Consider the following 17,668-nt stretch of genomic DNA (forward strand, 5'->3'; position numbering starts at 1 on the left):
TGAAATACTTCCAAAAAAATATTGTTCAAACATTTCCTTTGGAGAAGACTTTTTATCTCTAGAAAAATTCACAAATGGTAAATTTATACTTCTCACATGATTTTCAATATTTTCTAGTCTTGTAGCAATCCCAGTAATATCTTTCATAATAGGCATCTGCTTGGTTTCAACCTGTTGGAAAATTGTTTGCATTGTAGATACTTTTTCCCACTTCAGGTTTTAATTTCATTATATCACTCTCACATCATCCCAATCTTTTGTCTAAGACAGTATTTGCATATTTAAGATTTCACAATTGAGGAAAATAATTTTAGCTAGCGTGCCATATCTTATATAATGACATTACTGTTGGCTTACTCACAAGGGTATCTGGCAGAAAAACAGGTATTGCAACAGCAATCGATACCCTTGGCTCTTCCCCATCTGCTGCAGAGCCACAGGAAACAAAACTTCCATCAGGTTGTTTCACCTCTCTCAGCCAAGCGCAGTTCCCTATCATGGTTCCGCAGAGATATCGCCTCTCAACCCAGAAAAAACACATTCTCCATCTATGTCCTGTGGGTACTGCTGCCCCGAACTTTATTATTCTTCAGTCGGTGAACTTTCACCATGTGGCTGGGGCAAGGAGGGGGGGTCCTCTGGTCTGGACTCAAAATGGCTTGGCTCCAAGGGAACTCTCTACCTCTTCACCCAGGAGAGGTCCCAGCAGGGCACTTACTACCAAACCTGAAGCGCCAACTCCCTCCGTGAATCACAAAACCATCAATCAGTCCCAACAGGGGTGTAGTTGAAGGCTGCACAAAGCAGCTAGCCTGCTTGCCTCGCCATTTTGACTTATATGAGGTAAAATTCAAAGTAGGTAAGAGAATTGGCAGTTAGCATCTAGCAGCTACCTCTGTTTTTGATTCCCTATCTCATTTGGTTTTTAATGGTCCTACAATAAATCTTTGTTTGGTGGACTATTGAGCCATTTATCATTCCTCCTACTGGTCATCACCAGTTCTTGCATATTCAGACATACTTTTATAACTTGATCCAAAACCCCACCCAGTGTTGAATGCCACAAATGTCAACCAAGCTCTCTAAGTCTGACAGCATAACCATCCCTTCTGTAAGTAAATTTCAGTGTTCAAAGCATAACTCAGGTCAGTCAAACTTCATTGCTGCAATGTTTCATATAAAACCTGGTTCAGTTCAATAATTTCCTATTAGATCAAAAAGTTGTCAAATATTGATCCAACTATGGCAATAGATGCCATAACTCTCTCAGAAACAAAGAGCTCTGGCAAAAGTAAAAGATCTAACATATGACCCTTTGTTTCTATCACAGTTTTAAAAACATCTTCCACATCACAGCACCATGAAAACACATCCAGTCTTCAGTTAAAATCACACAATATAGGTTTAGTGATGCTCACAATAATTGTAGTTAACCAGTCCACAAACTTGAATAGTAAATCTACTGAGGTACCTGGTAGAAGATACGTAAGACAAATGTTTGACAATAGTGCTTCACATCCCAGGTCAGACCATATACTATAACAATAAAATTAAACTTAGTTTTGTGAATAATTAGAATTCCCTCCTCCTTTTTCCCAGACAGTGTGGCTGATATAATAAGGTATAATATAAGGGACATAACTGATTAATAATTGACATGGAGTCAACCTGGATTCAAAAGGAAATCTTGCCTCATCAATTTGCTTTATTTCTTTGAAGGCGTAAATAAGTGGATAAAGGAGAGCCAGTTGATGTGTGCATCTAGATTTAAAAAAAAAAAAAGCAAAAACTTTTGATAGGCTCTCTCATGAGACTCCTGAGAAAATTAAAAATCCATGGGATAAGAAATAATGTTCTGTTGTGGACTGAGAAGTGTTTAAAAGATATAAAACAAATGGTAGGGTTAAATGGCCATTTTCCTCAGAGGAAAGGAAGATAAATAGTGGGATTGGTGCTATTTAACATATTAATAAATGAACTGGAAATGGGAACGACAAGTGAGGTGATTGAATTTGCAGATGACACAACTTTTCAAAGTTAAATCATATGCAGACTGTGAGATATTGAAGGAGGACCTTAGGAAATTGGAAAACTGGGCATCCAAATGGCAGCTGAAATTTAATGTGGATAAATGCAAAGTGATGCACATTGAGAAAAATAGTCCAAATCATAGTTATTTGATGCTAGGTTCCACATTAGTGGTCACCACCCAAGAAAAGATCTAGATGTCATTGTGAACAACAGATTGAAATATTCTGCTCAGTGTGCGGTGGCAGTAGCCAAAAAAGCAAGCGATGCTAGGAATTATTAAGAAAGGAATGTAAAAGAAGACAAAGAATATTATTATGCCTCTGTCTCACTCTGTGGTGTGACTTCACCTTGAGTATTATGTGCAATTGTCACCTTACCTCAAAAAAGATATAGCAGAATTAGAAAAGGTTCATAGGAGGGTGACCAAAATGATTAAGGGAATGGAACTCTTCTCATATGAGGAAAGACTTAAGAGATTAGGGCTCTTCATCTTGGAGAAGACAGCTAAGGTAGGGAGGGGATATGACAGAGGTCTACAAAATCCTGAGTGGAGTAGAACGGGTAAACATGAATCATTTTTAGAACAAAGACAGTGCTGGGCAGACTTCTATGGTCTGTGCCCTGAAAATGGCAAGGACAAATCAAGATCAGGTATACATGGAGGAGTGGCCAAGTGGTTAGGGTGGTGGACTTTGGTTCCTGGGGAACTGAGGAACTGAGTTCGATTCCCAGCATAGGCAGCTCCTTGTGACTCTGGGCAAGTCACTTAACCCTCCATTGCCCCATGTAAGCCACATTGAGCCTGCCATGAGTGGGAAAGCGCGGGGTACAAATGTAACAAAAATAAAATAAAAATATCTTGTACTGAGTTTATCTTGTTGGGCAGACTGGATGGACCATACAGGTCTTTATCTGCTGTCATCTACTATGTTAATTGTTTACCCTTTAAAAAAATTACAAAGATTAGGTGACATTCCATGGTAATACTTTAAAAACTAATAAGAGAAAATATTTTTTCACTCAACAAATTAAATTCTGGAACTTGTTGCCAGATAATGTGGTGACAGCAGTTAGTGTATCTGGGTTTCAAAAAGGTTAGGACAAGTTCCTGGAGTAAATGTCCATAGTTTGCTATTATGATACACAGGGGGAAAGCCACTACTTATCCCTGGGATTGATAGCATAGGATCTTGCTGATCTTTGGGGGTTGAACATTTGTGATATGGAGGATTGGCTACTGTTGGAAGCAGGATACTGGGCCAGATGAACCATCAGTCTGACCCAGTATGACTGATATCACTTAACCAGTGTTCTCTCTAATTTTTGCTGGCCCATGTGTGCATGATAAGCATTTGGTGCACAAGTTTTTAGCCTCAACTCTGTGTGTGGTATAGCCTATGTTCTCAATTTCAGAAGGTTTGGAAAATTTCCGGAGGAAAACTCCATAGTCTGTTATTGAGATGGACATGGGAGAAGTCACTGCTTGCCCCGGAATTAGTAGCATGGAATGTTGCTATTAATGGGTTTCTGCCAGGTACTTGAGACCTTGATTGGCCTCTGTTGGAAGCAGGATATTGGGCTAGATGGACTATTGGTCTGACCCACTATGGCTATTCTTATGTTCTTATAAAGTCAGCAAAAATTCTGTGCACACAGTTGATGAGTGTGTGTGCTCCCTCTCTAACCCATGTACATGCGCACAGCTGAGAGAGAACACTGCACTGAACCCAATACATTACCCTGCTGTTCTTAGAAACATGACGAGCAAATAGGGGCCAAGTGGCCCATCCAGTCTGCCCTTCCTCAGTACCCACTGTCCTCCTTTTCCTAAGGGATCCCACATGCCTGTGCCACACTTTCTTAAATTCCGACACAGTCTTCGTCTCCACGACCTCCACTGGGAGGCCATTCCACACATCCGCCACCCTTTCCATGAAAGAGTATTTTCTTAGATTCCTCCTAAGCATGTTTCCTCTTAACTTCATCCTATGCCCTCTCATTCCAGAGTTTTCCTTCATTTGAAAAAGACTCACCTCCTGTACACCACTGAGGTATTTAAACATCTCTATCATATCTCCTGGCTCTCTTCCAGTGTATACATGTTGAGGTTCATGAGCCTATCACTATATGTTTTATGACCGAGACCACTTACTAATTTGGAAGCTGCCCTCTGGACCACCTTCTTAATAGCATCCATTATTTTGCCAGGCAGAAATATCAGAGTCACTGATACGTAGATTCCTGGATCATCCCTGGAACTCTTTTTGTAAAACTGGTATTATACTGGATAGCCTCCAGCTAGACAGAGTGATGGGGCCTGATGGGATACACCCGAGGGTGCTTAAGGAACTCGAAGTTCTGTCGACTCCGCTGACAGTCCTCGTCAATGCTTCCTTAGATACTGGAGTGGTCCCGGTGGACTGGAGAAGGGCGAATGTGGTTCCTCTACACAAGAGTGGAAGTAAGGAGGAAGGAGGTTGGGAATTACAGACCTGTCAGTCTGACCTCAGTGGTGAGTAAGCTAATGGAAATGCTTCTAAAGAGGAGGATTGTGAGCTTTCTTGAACTACATGGAATGCGGGACCCAAGGCAGCATGGCTTCACTAGTGGCAGGTCGTGTCAGACGAATCTGACTGTCTTCTTCGACTGGATGACCAAACAGTTGGATGTGGGAGAGGTGCTTGATATGGTATACTTGGAATTCAGCAAAGCCTTTGACACGTAGGAGACAGAGGGTAGTGGTAAATGGAGCTTGCTCTGAAGAAAAGGATGTCGTCAGTGGAGTACCGCAGGGATCGGTCCTAGGGCCGGCTCTTTTTAACGTCTTTGTGAGCGATATTGCGGAGGGGCTGTCTGGTAAGGTTTGTCTCTTTGCGGATGATACTAAACTCTGCAATAGGGTGGACACCCTGGAGGGTGTGAATGACTGAGCAAGGAACTAGCAAAGCTAGAGGAATGGACAGATATTTGGCATCAAAGGTTTAATCCCAAAAAAGGCAGGGTCATGCACTTGCAAAAATCCGAGGGAACGGTATAGGGGGTGAAGTGCTTCAGTGTGCGAAGGAACAGCGGGACTTGGGGGTGATTGTGTCTAATGACCATAAAGCTTTCAAACAGGTAGAAAAAGCGACGGCCAAAGCCAGAAGGATGCTTGGGTGCATAAAGAGAGGCATGACCAACAGGAAAAGGGAGGTGATAGTGCTGTTGTATAAGTGTCTGGTGAGGCCCTATTTGGAGTACTGCATGCAGTTCTGGAGACCGCACCTACGGAAAGATATAAACAGGATGGAGTCGGTCCAGAGGGCGGCTATGAAATTAGTAAACGGTCTTGAATGCAAAAATTATAGGGACAGGCTTATGAACCTCAACATGTATATGCTGGAAGAACGGAGGGAGAGAGGAGACATAATAGAAACGTTTAAATATCTCAAGGGCATTTATGTACAGGAAGAGAGCCTTTTCCAAATGAAGGAGAGCTCTGGAATGAGGGGGCATACGACAAAGTTAAGAGGGACTAGGCTTAGGAGTAACCTAAGTAAGTATTATTTCACAGAAAGGGTGGTGGAGGCATGGAATGGCCTCCCAGTGGAGGTGGTGGAGTCGAGGACTGTTCCAGAATTTAAAAAGGCATGGGATAAGCATGTGGGATCGCTTAGGAACAGGTAGAATTGGGGGTTACAGAGGATGGGCAGACTGGATGGGTTATTTGGCCTTTATCTGCCATCATGTTTCTATGTTTAGTTAGGGTTAAAGAATATGTAGTTCTATTAGAGACCTGGAAATCTTACAGGGTAGGTTTAGAAGGAAATATTAGGCAGCATTGTTTTTCATGCTGATGTATTTTAAATCCATCCAGAAGAAGTATAAGCAATGCAATACATGTTCTGTTCTGTGTTTGAAGCAAGAGTAAGATTAATTCTGCTGAAGCATTTGATCCTGGCTAGGTACCTGGTCATAAATAGTTATTAAAAGCTTCTTTTTTTTTATTAGAAGTGAAGAGCAACAAATTTGGTCAAACATCAGTTATAACTTCAAATCTGAATCTTTGCATAATTTTCTTAAACTTCGAGAACATCTCCATCATATGAATGCCTCGTGCTGTTCTGCAAGAAGCATTGTTTTATTAGCAGAATGTATTCTGCTCTTTCGTTGCCCTACAGCAAACCTGAACTGGTGAGACACTGATCCTAGAAGACAGCACTGCAGCCTAACTGACTTTCAGATTTTAAAAAGGTAGTTAGAACAAAGGCTGGTCAAGGACAGTGTCAAGCAAACACTTAATGGACTTTGATTTCATATAGGTTTTCAGTAAAAGAAGCGTTGGAAAGGAAGTGGAGTGGAGGAGTGGCCTAGTGGTTAGAGTGGTGGACTTTGGTCCTGGGGAACTGGGTTCGATTCCCACTGCAGGCACAGGCAGCTCCTTGTGACTCTGGGCAAGTCACTTAACCCTCCGTTGCCCCAGGTACAAATAAGTACCTAAGCTGCATTGAGCCTGCCATGAGTGGGAAAGCGTGGGGTACAAATAAAAAACAAAACAAAAATGGAATAGTCTTGTACTGTAGGCTGAATCCACATACTGTGAAATGAGTTAGAAGAACCTTCGGGATGAAATTGGGCTTTGAACAAATATTAACAGAACAGTGAAGAGATTTTTTTTTTTTTTTTTTTTTATAGGTGTTTCAGTATCTTCAAGTAACACAGGAGTGCCTGATATCAGTGGCACAGTCTATAACAAGGCTCAGGTAAGCAAACTTGTTATAAAAGCAAAGAGGATGTCTTTGTGAGGAAATCTCTCTCTCAAAAAAAGAAGGTTTCTTAAGTTGTTAGCATCAGAGGGTACTATTTCGGGGATCTTTTTACCAGTGTTGATTCCACCGAATCAGGCTGTAGTCCATTTTGTATATGTATGTGGAGAATGATCAAATGTTTGTACTGATATCATCAGACTGTTTGCTCATGAGTTAAAAAAAAAAAACTGAATAATGTTATTAAGGTGATCCATTGCTGGCTCTCAGAGGTGAGTCTGGGGCTAATTGTGAGAAAAACTGAGATTTATTTATTTAAATTAATTTTCTTATATAATAACTGCAAGCCTGAAAGCTATTGAAGTAGTGTATATTCAGCTTTAGAAGATATTTCTCCTCCTGAAGGCCATACAGTCTGAGTTTGTACATAAGGCAATGGAGAATGAAGTGACTTGCCAAATATCACAAGGAGCTGCAGTGGGGACACACCTTAGGTGTATCTCTTCATAAAGGTGGTAAATAAATCTAAATAAATAAACTAAGCTCCCCAGGTTATCAGCCCGCTGCTCTAACCATTAGGCTACTTGTCTACTGAAGATCACTTATGACCCATGGCAATCAGATCTGGCTGAGATACAGTTGAATGGTGTATTATCACAGTTGTGACTGAACTCCCAACTAAAGGTTTGAGGGTGGGCTGGTAGGAATGGATGTCTGACACACCCTAGTCAGTAGTGTTGCAGCTCCAAATGGGAATATATTTGGTGGCTCTTCATTAAAATCCAAAGTGGCCCCAGCTTAAAAATTAGTGAAGACCGCTGTCCAAGAGTTACGAGCCATTTGGAATGCTCTAAAGACTTTCAGAGATTAGCTGTACAACCAGACAACTGGGTTGCAATGTATTAAGTCAACAAGCAGGAAGACTACTACTATTAAACATTTCTATAGCGCTAGACTTATGCAGCGCTGTACAAATTAACATGAAAAGACAGTCCCAGGTCAACAGAGCTTACAATCTAAATTGGACAGACGAACAGACAGCTAGGGGTGGGGAAATTGCAGTGGTAGAGGGTGATAAGTGAGGGTGTTGAGTAAGAGAGTCATGGTTAGGAGTCGAAAGCAGTAGAAAAGAGGTGGGCTTTAAGCCTGGACTTGAAGAAAGCCAGAGACTGAGCCTGACGTACTGGCTCAGGGAGTCTATTCCAGGCATAGGGAGCAGCGAGATAGAAGGAACGGAGCCAGGAGTTAGCAGTGGGGGAAAAGGGGGACGACAGGAGACATTTACCCAGCGAACGGAGTTCACGGGGAGGAGTGTAGGGAGAGATGAGAGCGGAATGGTACTGAGGAGCTGTGGAGTGAATGCACTTGTAGGTCAAAAGAAGTTTGAACCGTATGCAGAAGCGGATAGGGAGCCAGTGAAGCGACTTGAGGAGAGGGATAATGTGAGTATAGCGACTCTGGCGGAATATAAGACGCGCAGCAGAGTTTTGGACAGATTGAAGAGGAGATAGATGGCTGAGCGGGAGACCAGCGAGAAGCAAATTGCAGTAGTCTAGGCGAGAGGTGATAAGGGTGTGGATAAGGGTTTTGGTAGCGTCCTTGGAGAGGAAAGGGCGAATTTTGTTAATATTATAGAGAAAGAAACGACAGGGTTTGGCAATCTGCTGAATATGAGCAGAGAAGGAGAGAGCGGAGTCAAAGATGACTCCAAGGTTGCGCGCAGACGGGACAGGGAGGATGAGAGTGTTATCTACTGAAATAGAGAACGGGGGGAGAGGAGAGGCAGGTTTAGGGGGAAAGAGGAGAAGCTCGGTTTTGGTCATGTTTAGTTTCAGGTGGCGGCGAGACACCTGAACTAAACCATGTTTAGTTTCAGGTGGGGAAGACACAAGTTTGTTTGTATGTGTCGTGTCAGGAGACAGTCAAGATGTGCCATTGGGCCTGTGCTCAGGGCATGGTACTCGGAGCCACATACCTGGTGGGGAAAGACAACAATCTGGCACACAGACTGAGCAGGGTGATAAGTGATTTCTGAACATGGGCATTGCCGACAGCACTTCTGAGTGTGGGGCACTGCCTCGGTGGATCTTTTTGCTACTCACCTCAACAGCAAGGTCCCTCAGTTTTGCTTCAGGCTCAGGTCACACGGCAGACTAGCATCAGATTGCTTCCTCCTCAACTGAGGGAGGGGGTCTTATATATGTGTATCTTTCCAGTATCTCTTGTGGGGCAGAATTTGCTGAAACTCAAGCAGGACTGGGGAGCCATGATCCTCATTGCGCCCTTTTTGCCAAGGCAGATATGGTTTCCACTTCTTCTGGAGCTAGTCTCTGAAAAACTGTAGAGATTGAACTGCTTTCTGACCTTCATTACTCAGAATGGGGGATGTCTCCATTTCCAATCCCCTAGCCCTCATGCCTTGGATGCTGAGAGCGTGGAGTAGGCATCTCTCCACTTGCATGAGGAGGTCTCCAGAGTCCTGCTTGCTTCTAAAAAAGGATTCTACAAGGTGGACATATTTTAAGTGAAAAGGTTTGCTATCTGGTTTAAGGGCAAGAGATCCTGTCTCCTGCCCTACACACAAATTTCTTGAATATCTTCAGAAATTTTGAGTCTTGTCTCAAAACCAACTCTTAAGGGTTCACCTCAGTGTGATTGGCACTCAACTCAGTGTGTAAAAGGTAAAAGCTCACATGTTTACAGCCTCTAGTTCAATTCATGGGAGGTTTGCTTTTCAGTACACCCCCTCTCAAACCTCCCACAGTGTTATGGGACCTCATTGTTGTCCTCACCCAGCTGATGAATGCTCCTTTTCAGCTACTTGATACTTGCCACCTTAAGTTTTTGACCTGGAAGGTTGTATTTCTGGTGGCAGTCACGTCAGCTCAGAGAGGGTCAGTGAGCTTCAGGCAGATCCGCCTTATACAAGATTTCATCATAACAGAATAGTTCTCCACACGCACCCTAAGGTAGTTTCAGAGTTTCATGTTAACCAGTCAATCATCCTGCCAAACTTCTTCCCAAAACCGCATGCCCACCCTGGCGAAAGTGCACTGCACACTTTGGAGTGCAAGTGTGCTTTGGCCTTCTATCTGGAGTGGACTAAAGCCCGTAGACAGTCCACCCGGCTTTTTGTTTCTTTTGATCCAAATAGGATGGGGATAGTCATTGGCAAATGCACATTATCCAGTTGGCTGGCATATTGTGTCATCTTCACTTATGCCCAGGCTGGGCTGATTCTGGAGGGCCATGTCACAGCTCACAAAGTCAGAGCCACGGCTTAGTTTGTAGTCTACTTGAGGTCAGCTCTATCGAGGAGGTCTGCAGGACTGTAACTTGGTCTTCAGTCCACACATTCACATCTCAGTACTGCCTTGAGCAGAATACCTGACATGACCTCTGGTTTGGTCAGTCAATATTGCAGAATCTGTTTGATGTCTATAATCCAACTCCATCCTCTTATGCCTTTTATTTCATCTTCAGGCTGCACTTTCATACCCCTTTCTTAGGCCATGCCATTGCACATCCCTGTTGTCCTGGTGGTGGTGTTTTCAGTGAGCCTGGTAGCAGGGATTCCCAGTTGTGAAATGATATGGCCTGCTTGTCCTCTGAGAAAGCAAAATAACTTACCTGTAGCAGGTGTTCTCCCAAGACAGCAGACCAATTATTCTCACAAACCCTCCCGGAGTTGTCTTTTCCAGCTTTGTTGTTATACTGCTGGTCCCGTGCTTGCACTTCAAGTGGAAAGGCACCCGCCCATGCGTGGTGGAATGCTGTTAAAAGCTTCTTAAAGAGACAGAATGCTGGACAGCGTCCACACCATGTTCCATCAGATGACATCATCCAGTTGTGAGAATAATTGTCCTGTTGTCCTTGTAGAACATCTGCTACAGTTAAGTAACTTTGCTTTCTCTGAGGACAGCAGGATATGTATTCTCACATCCCTTCCTACTACCTCTAAGAGTTGTGTTCCATCAGCTTTTTTTTTACTGTACTGCTGTTCTTTTGCACTCATGTTGGGTGGAAAGGCACCCATTCATGCATGGTGCAGTGCTGCCAAAGGCTTTGAGATTCTTCTTGAATACTGGGCAGTGTCCATACCGGAGCTCCATTGGATAACGTCACTCACATGTCCTGTTCTCGAAGAACATCTGCCGCAGATGAATAACTTTGCTATATTGACACTAAAACAGTAAAAAAGTAATTGAATATCAATTGCGTAAACATGATTTTAGAAATAAGCTAGCCAAGCAAGAAGCAGCAGCAGGTAATTAAGCACTGCTTGCCAACTTCCCCTGCTAGCAGAAGGCCAAGGTGAAGGGAAAATGGAGAGCAATACTGCTGTCCTCAACAGTAGCTCACTCCATCTTCTCTTTGCAGGTGACTTAGAGCTAGGGAGTAGAGGGGTGCTTGACTGAGAACAGGAAGTTATATGGTCTCTGGGCCCATAGCTAAACCTCCATGAGAGCACAGCAGCAGAGGAAGTGGGGCTCTTGATCAGAGCAAAGCAATGTGCAAAAAGCTATTCCTGCCCAAGCATAGAGCTGATACTGGCAGCAGTGATGTATACTGTTACAGAAGATTCAGGTTTTATTTCCAAACCTGACAACTTCTCCCTGGACTAATCAGCCAAAGTATGGAGAGAACATTTATCAACTTGGAGGGGGGCAGGAAGTCTGAGCGGTTGCTGACTGGAAATATGTTGCATGCATACTGAATTGAGCAGGGAATCATAGTCCGTGGTTCCTTGTTCTGCTTTAACTAAAAGTACAAATGATCAGGTGCAACCACAGAGAAATAGCATTTAAAAAACATGAATTGGCAGATTCTTTACATTAAACTTGCCTGAGAGAAAATGGGACAAACTTTCATTTGAATATGTACAGAACTAATTAAAACCTTTCTGCCTTGCTCTTGTTTTGTAGACGTTTGACAAGCAGGGATTCCATGCTGCTACCCCACCCCCCTTCAGTCTGCCATCTGCTCTTGGATCAGCTGGACCTCTGAATCCTGGTGCTGCTGCCGGCTATGCTCCAGCCCCTTTCCTTCATATCCTGCCGGCACATCATCAGCCTCATTCCCAGATGCTGCATCATCACCTACAGCAGGATGGTCAGGTGAGCAGAAAGTTTTTCAGTGCCTTGGATTAATGAGGTGTTAAGCTAAGCAGTAATATTCAGCATTTATTGAAAGAGAATTATTCGCAGTTGTGACAGAAGCAACTGGAAACTAGGCGACTACCTAATTGACAGGCCAATGATCAGAAGCCCCACGCTGTTTCAAACAGCGCTGTAAAAATAGCGCTAGAATAGAGTGGGGCTATAACGCCCATATGATCAGAACTAATAACATGCAAATTTAGGCACGATATTAGTTCTGATCATAGGTAAACTGCGGGAGGGTTGTTAATGAGCATGCGTTCAGGCAGAATCCTCCCGCACTTGTTTGACATGTCTGGGATTTTCTCCCAGACCTGTCAAATGTAAGCCCGCCCCTTCCCCCCCCCCCCCCCCCCCCCCCCCCCCCAATCTTCTGTTCCAGTGTCTCCACGGTCTTGTTGAGAGCTTTCTGCGCGCCTTCTACTTCCATTATCCGGTCTTCGACTTCACCAGTTTTGGACTGGAAGGCTACGTATTCGCATGTAAGTTCCTCCATGCGAGTTTGTAACTTTTGTAGTTTCGTGTCAATTGGTGTTAGTCGCCTTTCTAACAGTTCTTCCAACACCGTGGCCGTCTCAGCTGTAATTTCTGATATCCATGTCGAGGTGACTGTGGGGCCGGCACTGCATGGTGAGGCAGCCATCTTGGAATCCGCAGGCTTGTGCCGTAGTTTATCTTTCTGGGCTGTTTTAGACGCCATCTCCCTCCTCTGAGGCTCAATTGTTATAGTTTGATGAAATACTCCCGTTCCTCTGCTGGCTCTCTACTTTCGGGGATCCGTTTTGCTCTAGAACGAGGGGGACAGAGGTCAGAAGCCAGGGAGTCACTCAGTTGCAGCCGCTGTCCAGCATGGCGTCACATGATTTCCGCTTAGCAAGGTTTGAAAAAAAAAAAAGGTTTGGACAAGTTCAGAAAAGAAGTCGATAAAACTTTTTTTGTTTGTTTTTTTACATCTATATCCCACATTATCCCAAGCAAACTCAGGTTTAATGTGGTTTACATTTGAAAATACAGTGAGACAGAATAATAGAATTCAGTTACATCATGGGAGCAAGTAGATGGATATTTATTTATTTTGTAGATTTTGCTTGTACCTTTTTCAGTAGTAACTCAAGGTGGGTTACATTCAGGTACCCAGGGTGTTTCCCTGTCCCTGGAGGGCTCACATTCTAACCTAATTTTGTACCTGAGGCAATGGAGGGTTAGGTGACTTGCCCAAGATCACAAGGAGCAGCAGTAGGATTTGAACCAGGCACCTCTGGGAAACCTTATTTCTAGGATAAGCAGTATAAAGTCTGTTTTACTGTTCTGGGATCTTGCCAGATACTTGTGACCTGGATTGGCCACTGTTGGAAATAGGATTCTGGGCTTGATGGACCTTCAGTCTGTCCCAGTATGGCTGCGCTTATGTTCTTATGGCTCTCGTTTCACCGATAGACTCATGCTTCCTCCTCTGGGCTGTCTGTCCCAGTGCTTTTTTTTTTCAACATAAAATCACTTAAGCTCAGTTGACTTCCCAGGTTCTTAATTGTACTGTAAACTGGTTGCATCTCATATTTTACCAGGATGCTTTTATATTTATTTGTATGTTTATTATAGAAATGATTATTTAAAGTGGGGGTTGTAAAGTTTTGTTTAACTTGCCTACGCTGCAAGAAATCAATGCCTTGCACATGGTGCATATAGCTTTGTTTGGATCTCCATCCATTTCAGCAGAGTACTTCCCTAGAGGACTTTGTTTATCTGTTTTCTCTGAAGTAAAATTTAACACTTCCATAACATATAAAAGCCTAAACGATGCTACTTAAAATAGCCAGAAGATATAAGAACTGATATGATACTTGAAGATTCACAGTGCAAACATAGAACATGACAGCAGTTAAAGGCCAAATGGCCAATCCAGTCTGCCCATTCTCAGTAGCCACTAACTCTTCCTTTCCTAAGGGATCCCACATGCCTGTCCCATGCTTTCCTAAATTCTGACACAATCGTCATATCCACGACCTCCACCAAGAAATGGGAGCTATAATGAATAACATGGAACATTACCCATAATAGGTAATAGATGGGTACATGAGGAATAGAATTCCCTTTGAGAGTGTGTTTTAAATTAAAGGTTTCTGAAAGGAGGGAGAAAAGTGAGAAAAAGGGATAGACAGGAATCTGAGCCAACATGATGGGTTTGTTGTTTAAGGCATTTCTTCCAGAATAACCATTAAAAGAGGATGAATACCAAAAATAGCAACACTCATGAATATCACATCTTTTAAATGTACATTCAAACTGATAATGCATCTAGCCATGCCACATTCCTACCCTCGATTGGGTGAGGGGTAGGAATGTGGCATGGCTGTATATATGTACACACTCTCACATAATGTATCTATCTATTGCTCTTGCTCCATTGATGAGATCCACCAATGAGCTCTTGACTGGCATCCTATCACTAATGCAACACTAACTGTAAAACTCCATTTAATGTAAACTACATTGAACCAAATTCATTTGGATAATGTGGGATAGAAGCAGTGGTGTGCTGGTAAATTTTTAACAGGCTGTCTCCCCGGTCCAACTCTGCACCCCCCCCCCCCCCAAATTGCAGAGCTGGCTATACCCAGGGAGAGAGCTGGGGAGGGGGAGTCATGCATTACTCTCTCCGGGAATTTTTTTTTTTAATGCTTCCAGGTTCCAATCTAATTCAAGTTTAACGTGGGATAAAATGCCATAAATAAGTAAATAAATAGATAGAAACTGTGAGCATTGAGAACCTGATTTCCATAACATGATGTCTGTTTTAGAAGCCCATTACCAGGAGAAAAAAAATCTCTGCACAAATATAATACATGCAAGAAGGTGTCCCTATAACCAGCCCCTCCAAATTATACACCGAGTATGATTTATAACAAATTACTACTACCTCTGTGTTCATCCGTATGCTGCACAAGCTGGCATGTTTGAAAATATGAAATGAAATTAAAATGCTACCAACAATAAAGAACGACAATGTAGATGCAGCAGCTCATAAGTTTGCTTGATTTTGTTTTGGGTTTAACAGCAGCGCGGGAAGGGGAATCAGACTAACCTAAACAGCTTCAATTTCTTTGTTTCATACAGTGCCTGATCTAACCGGAGCCTTTTCTCTGCCGAGTAGTGTACAGCCCCGCTGATGCAACTTCCTGTGGGTGGGATCCGGCAGAGAAAAGGCTCCGGGTTGGTCAGGCAGTGGTGAGGGGGGGGATGATGAACATAAGGGACAACAATGATGAGGTATGCTGGGGCCGGGGGAGGAGGAGGAGAAAAAACAGATGCTTGTGTGCTGGCTGCCTGACTCCAACAACTAGCTCGCAAAAATCAGTAAAATGTAACAACAGGCTTGCGTGAGCCGGCTCCAGCACACCACTGGATAGAAGACCCAATAAATTGAAATGTATACTTAATATAGTGCTTACAGCAGAGACTTTATAGTGTTCTTGCTCTGTTCATTTAATGTTTGGAATCAGTGGATCTAAGATGTATGTTGAAGTGAATGTTACTGGAAAAAATACTGTGATTTTGTAGGCAAATAAATTGAGATTTGTTGTTTCTTTTCCTTTTATAATCATGAAATTCCAGGGAGGATCTGGACAGCGCAGTCAACCAAACGCTCTTCAGCAGAAGTCTCAGGCCAACAAAGCTGCCTATGCCAGCTCCCCCTACTGGACAAATTAAAAGCCTCTGACAGAGAGAGAGAGAGAGAGAAGAGATTAAACAAAGGGGAAAAAGATCAAACAGTGCTAGAGACTGCTGTTGCCCATTCCTGGAAGCCATCAATTATTAGACAAATCTCTTATGGAAGGAAAACAGTGGCATTCAGCCAAATTGTCTGTGCAGGGGGAATGCTGCAGAATCATCCTTCTGTGTGGTTGCCCGCTTCATTTTTGGTTTTGCTGTTCTATGTAATATATTTATGTATGTATTTGTAAATGTAATAGAGCCTAAATGTGGTTTCTGCATTTTTCAGCCCTCCTTTTTTTTTTTTTATTCTTAGGGGAACGTATGATCCAGGCAGTGCATATTTTCTTTAGTTTGTATGAGCTAAATGGGGTGGGGAAGAGTGCTGTTTTTGATCTCTGGGGCCTTTCTATTTAAACCCTGCCTTTAGTTCAGATTTATTTGGCCAGTCTGAGAAGAAAAAAAAAATTTTTTAATCACAGTGTCAGTCTTATATAATTTTCTTCTTTTCAAAATGTAGATGCTTCTTCACTATGCCTGGTACACCCAGACCACCGTGCTCCTGTAAGGAAACCCCTTTGGGGATGTACAGAAATAGATGATCACCTTGTTAATGTGTTCACAAAGCAGATACGTCACTTATATTTTTGTTTTGTTTTAATGAAATTAAACCTTTTTTTGTTTCTGTAGTAACTTTAGACTGACCTTTTTTTTTAGGGGGGGGGGAGGAGAAGGAAAATGAATAAAAATTAGGATAATGTTATCAAAGGCTGGCTGGAGCTTTATAATAGTTAAGTAAACAAAATTATACAGAGTCTTGTATCTCTTCCTGCCCCTTTCCCTCTTATCTATGGCATCCATCCTAGTTGAATGGGAATTAATCAGTGACCATATTTACAAAACCAAAATTGAAAAAAAACTCTGCTATGGAGATTAAAAAATAAACAAGCATCTATTCTTAATACCTTGCACCAATCCCTGGTGAATGTTTTAGAGCTTTAATTTCTAATTTTTTTTTTTTTTTTTTTTTAGTCCTGACCACCTAATAAAATTCTGAGAGGTTAAAGAGTGCTTCTTGTGTATAATTGCATTTTTGTCATGTCCATTATCTTGTTTTTCTCCTTCCATTGTGCTGAAATGAGACTGAAGCAGTATGTTGATTTCTGTGCTGCACTTCATATTCCTGGCTATGGCAGTCAAAACCATGGAAGGCTGATCTTCTACCAGCAATGCTCCAGTGTCATATTAGTATCAAGCAAGCCTTTTTGTTGGCTGTAATCTGACATGCAGTCATACACTACCAGAACTTACAACTTGAAATAATCGTACTTTTTTTGTAGTGATAACTGTGGCTTAAAGAGTAAATCTGTTCTTCTCCCCTCTTTGCCTGAAGGTGGATTTACTTATTTATATAAAGAGAATTCAATAGAATTTTTTAAGCATGCTTAGCAGAGGGTACCATGCCTTGTAAAAATCTTCCCCACCCTTGTCTATCTTTCCCAAAATGCATTAAAGCTGGAATTTGTTATTGTACATACTCTGTACTTTTGTTGTAAAAGAACAATTACAGAAATATTCACAAAATAATTAAGACTAAGAAACAAAAAACAGGCTTGATTGTGTATGTTTTCACAACCCTCAGCGCAGTAGTTGGTGGAAGCCCCTTTAACATGAATGTCAGCCATGAATTCCTTAAGATAAGTGTCTACCAACTGTGCACTGCAGGATGATATGTGGGGGGGGGGGGGGGGGTCCCCTGTTAGCAAAACTGCTCAAGTTTTTTCAGGTCAGCTGGAGGATCATCAGTAAACAGACACAGATTTTTTTATATGTGGGCTGCCCCGTGTGGCGTTGTATCGCCAGCGCCACTGGTAAAAGAGCACACCTACCCAAAGGAAACAGCACTGGTACTTATTTTATAGATTAATTATAGCAGTGACTAAGTTCCACACAATCCAATCACTATAGACCTACAATCACTTTAAAACTGAACCTCAACCTATCTCAAAGCAATTGCTCTGC

General features: G+C 42.5%; 1 protein-coding gene across 3 annotated transcripts in view; it reads left to right on the forward strand.

The window, feature by feature from the left end:
* The window catches only part of LOC115462832 (ubiquitin-associated protein 2-like), a 434,768-nt gene extending 417,530 nt beyond the window's left edge, over positions 1 to 17,238 (forward strand). For all 3 annotated transcript variants that reach the window (XM_030192863.1, XM_030192864.1, XM_030192865.1), the window contains 3 exons: positions 6,706 to 6,773; positions 11,702 to 11,893; positions 15,548 to 17,238. In XM_030192863.1, the coding sequence (XP_030048723.1) occupies positions 6,706 to 6,773; positions 11,702 to 11,893; positions 15,548 to 15,643 (356 nt within the window). In that variant the 3' untranslated portion in view covers positions 15,644 to 17,238. The remainder of the gene's footprint in view (positions 1 to 6,705; positions 6,774 to 11,701; positions 11,894 to 15,547) is intronic.
* Positions 17,239 to 17,668: the final 430 nt, after the last annotated feature.

The sequence above is a fragment of the Microcaecilia unicolor genome, chromosome 2, assembly GCF_901765095.1.
Source record: "Microcaecilia unicolor chromosome 2, aMicUni1.1, whole genome shotgun sequence".
NCBI lineage: Eukaryota > Metazoa > Chordata > Amphibia > Gymnophiona > Siphonopidae > Microcaecilia > Microcaecilia unicolor.